This window comes from Manacus vitellinus, unplaced genomic scaffold (assembly GCF_001715985.3).
Source record: "Manacus vitellinus isolate BGI_N305 unplaced genomic scaffold, ASM171598v3 scaffold_120_pilon, whole genome shotgun sequence".
NCBI classification, from domain to species: Eukaryota; Metazoa; Chordata; class Aves; order Passeriformes; family Pipridae; genus Manacus; species Manacus vitellinus.
Genome location: NW_021938898.1, coordinates 3,243 through 4,935, shown reverse-complemented (window position 1 = coordinate 4,935; position 1,693 = coordinate 3,243). Strand labels below are relative to the sequence as shown.

At 63.9% G+C, this 1,693-nt stretch overlaps 1 protein-coding gene across 1 annotated transcript in view; it reads right to left on the bottom strand.

Moving 5' to 3' along the window:
- PLXDC1 (plexin domain containing 1) overlaps nucleotides 1-1,693 on the bottom strand; it is a gene marked incomplete at its 5' end in the record, with an annotated part of 12,658 nt that overhangs the window by 9,621 nt on the left and 1,344 nt on the right. Inside the window, 3 exons of the mRNA XM_029965851.1 lie at nucleotides 87-283; nucleotides 1,066-1,165; nucleotides 1,386-1,561. Of these exons, the coding sequence (XP_029821711.1) occupies nucleotides 87-283; nucleotides 1,066-1,165; nucleotides 1,386-1,561 (473 nt within the window). The remainder of the gene's footprint in view (nucleotides 1-86; nucleotides 284-1,065; nucleotides 1,166-1,385; nucleotides 1,562-1,693) is intronic.

Genomic DNA, 1,693 nt, shown 5'->3' with positions numbered 1-1,693 from the left:
AGGTCCATCCTTGGATTCAGGCTTCTCCCAGATGGTGGCACCAGCCAAGATGCTCCTCTGGCATCAATCTCCGTGGACAATCCGACCTCTCCTCCCAGCACGGGCACGTGCCCTGCACTTGGAGCCCAGGAGATGAGCAGGACGAGCACCCTCCCCTCCTGCCCCTCCTTCTCCACCTCGTGAGGCTCTTTCATGCCCAGTTCTTGCACTTCTTCTCCCCTCACAGCCCAGGGCAGGGCTTGGGAAGGCCGTGGGGTGGAGGGAGCAGCCCGTGGAGGAGCAGCTGTGGGGCGGGAGGGGAGGAACCACCCAGGCTGGCCCCGGTTCCTGCACAAACTGCTGTGAACGGGTCATAAACCGGGGCCAGATGGCTCCAGGAACAACAGGGGAAAGCCTCCACACCGGGAGGGAGGAGCAGGGCTGGGCTGCTCGTGACTGGAGAGGCTGGAAGAGCCTTTCTGGGGAGCTCAGCCCAGGCCTGCAGCTCCCGGCACGCGTGGAATGAGCGTGTGGACATGGATGGGGGTGTTCCCGTGTGCTGCTGACAGAGGTGCAGATCCCAGTCGTGGAAACACGTGGAAGGACACCCAGAGCAGCAGCAGGGTGGCTGCAGACCCTCCAAACCCCCCATCCCTATGGGAATGGGGCACCCTGCACCCCCCAGGCCTCTTGTCTATCTGCAGCCCCTCTTGGAATCCGAGGAGAATTGAATTCTTCCCCTCGTCCTCATCAGCTGGGGAAGAGCTTGGCTGCTCATGGAGAGTCTGAACACACCAAGGCCCACCCAGAGCACGAGGCTGAGAGATGGTCCTGGCCACGGGGAGATGCACCAGGGGGATGCACTCCAAGAGGGATGCCCAGGGAACACGGGACATGAAGGACAGCCAAGCCCCACACACCTCCTCACACTCCCCCGCTCCCTGGGATTCCGAGCAGCTCATCCTCACGTCCTGAAGTGCCCAAAGGTGAGGATGTCTCACCCTTCCCTCCCCTCTCCCAGCTGCCAAGGCAGCCCTGTGGGATCCCTGTGGGATCAGCTCCCTCCCTGCCCCAGCAGCGACTCACCAGGCACGTCGGGAGAAGGGTTGAGGACCATGAAGGCGTCAGAGAGCCCGGCCTTCACGGGGTGCTGGGTGGCACTGATCTGCAGCACTGGCACTGGGATCTGCAGCCAGGGGGACAGCACAGGATGGATCCCAGCCCCGCCCCAGCTCCTGGTGCTGCTGCAGAGGCCTCCAGGAATGCCCATCCCCAGGGTGTGAACTACAACCCCAACCCCACCCTCCTAAACCCACAGGGACCCCCGTGGGGACCTGCTCTGCCTTCCCCTGCAGGAGGAGGCACCTGATGCCCCCAGGTGTGCCAGGAGGGGGAGGATCTCTCACCTCCTTGTACCCAAAGACGATCCTCCCGCTGCTGTGCAGGGCTGCCTGGAAGGTGAAGCTGCCCATGTCCTCCTTCCCCTGCAGGTACACCTTGTCCCACTGCACCACGAAAACTGTCCCTGGAGGGGGGGGTTGTGACCAGAGCAGGTCAGGCCTCTCCTCATCCCACCAGCCTGACCTGTCCTCTCCTGCCCTCCAGGGCATCTCATCCCTCAACCTCCAGCACTCTGCTCCGAGCAGACCCCCCTGCCACCCATCCCAAACCCCCCTGGGGGGCCAAATCCCCCTCCCAAACCCCCCTGGGGGCC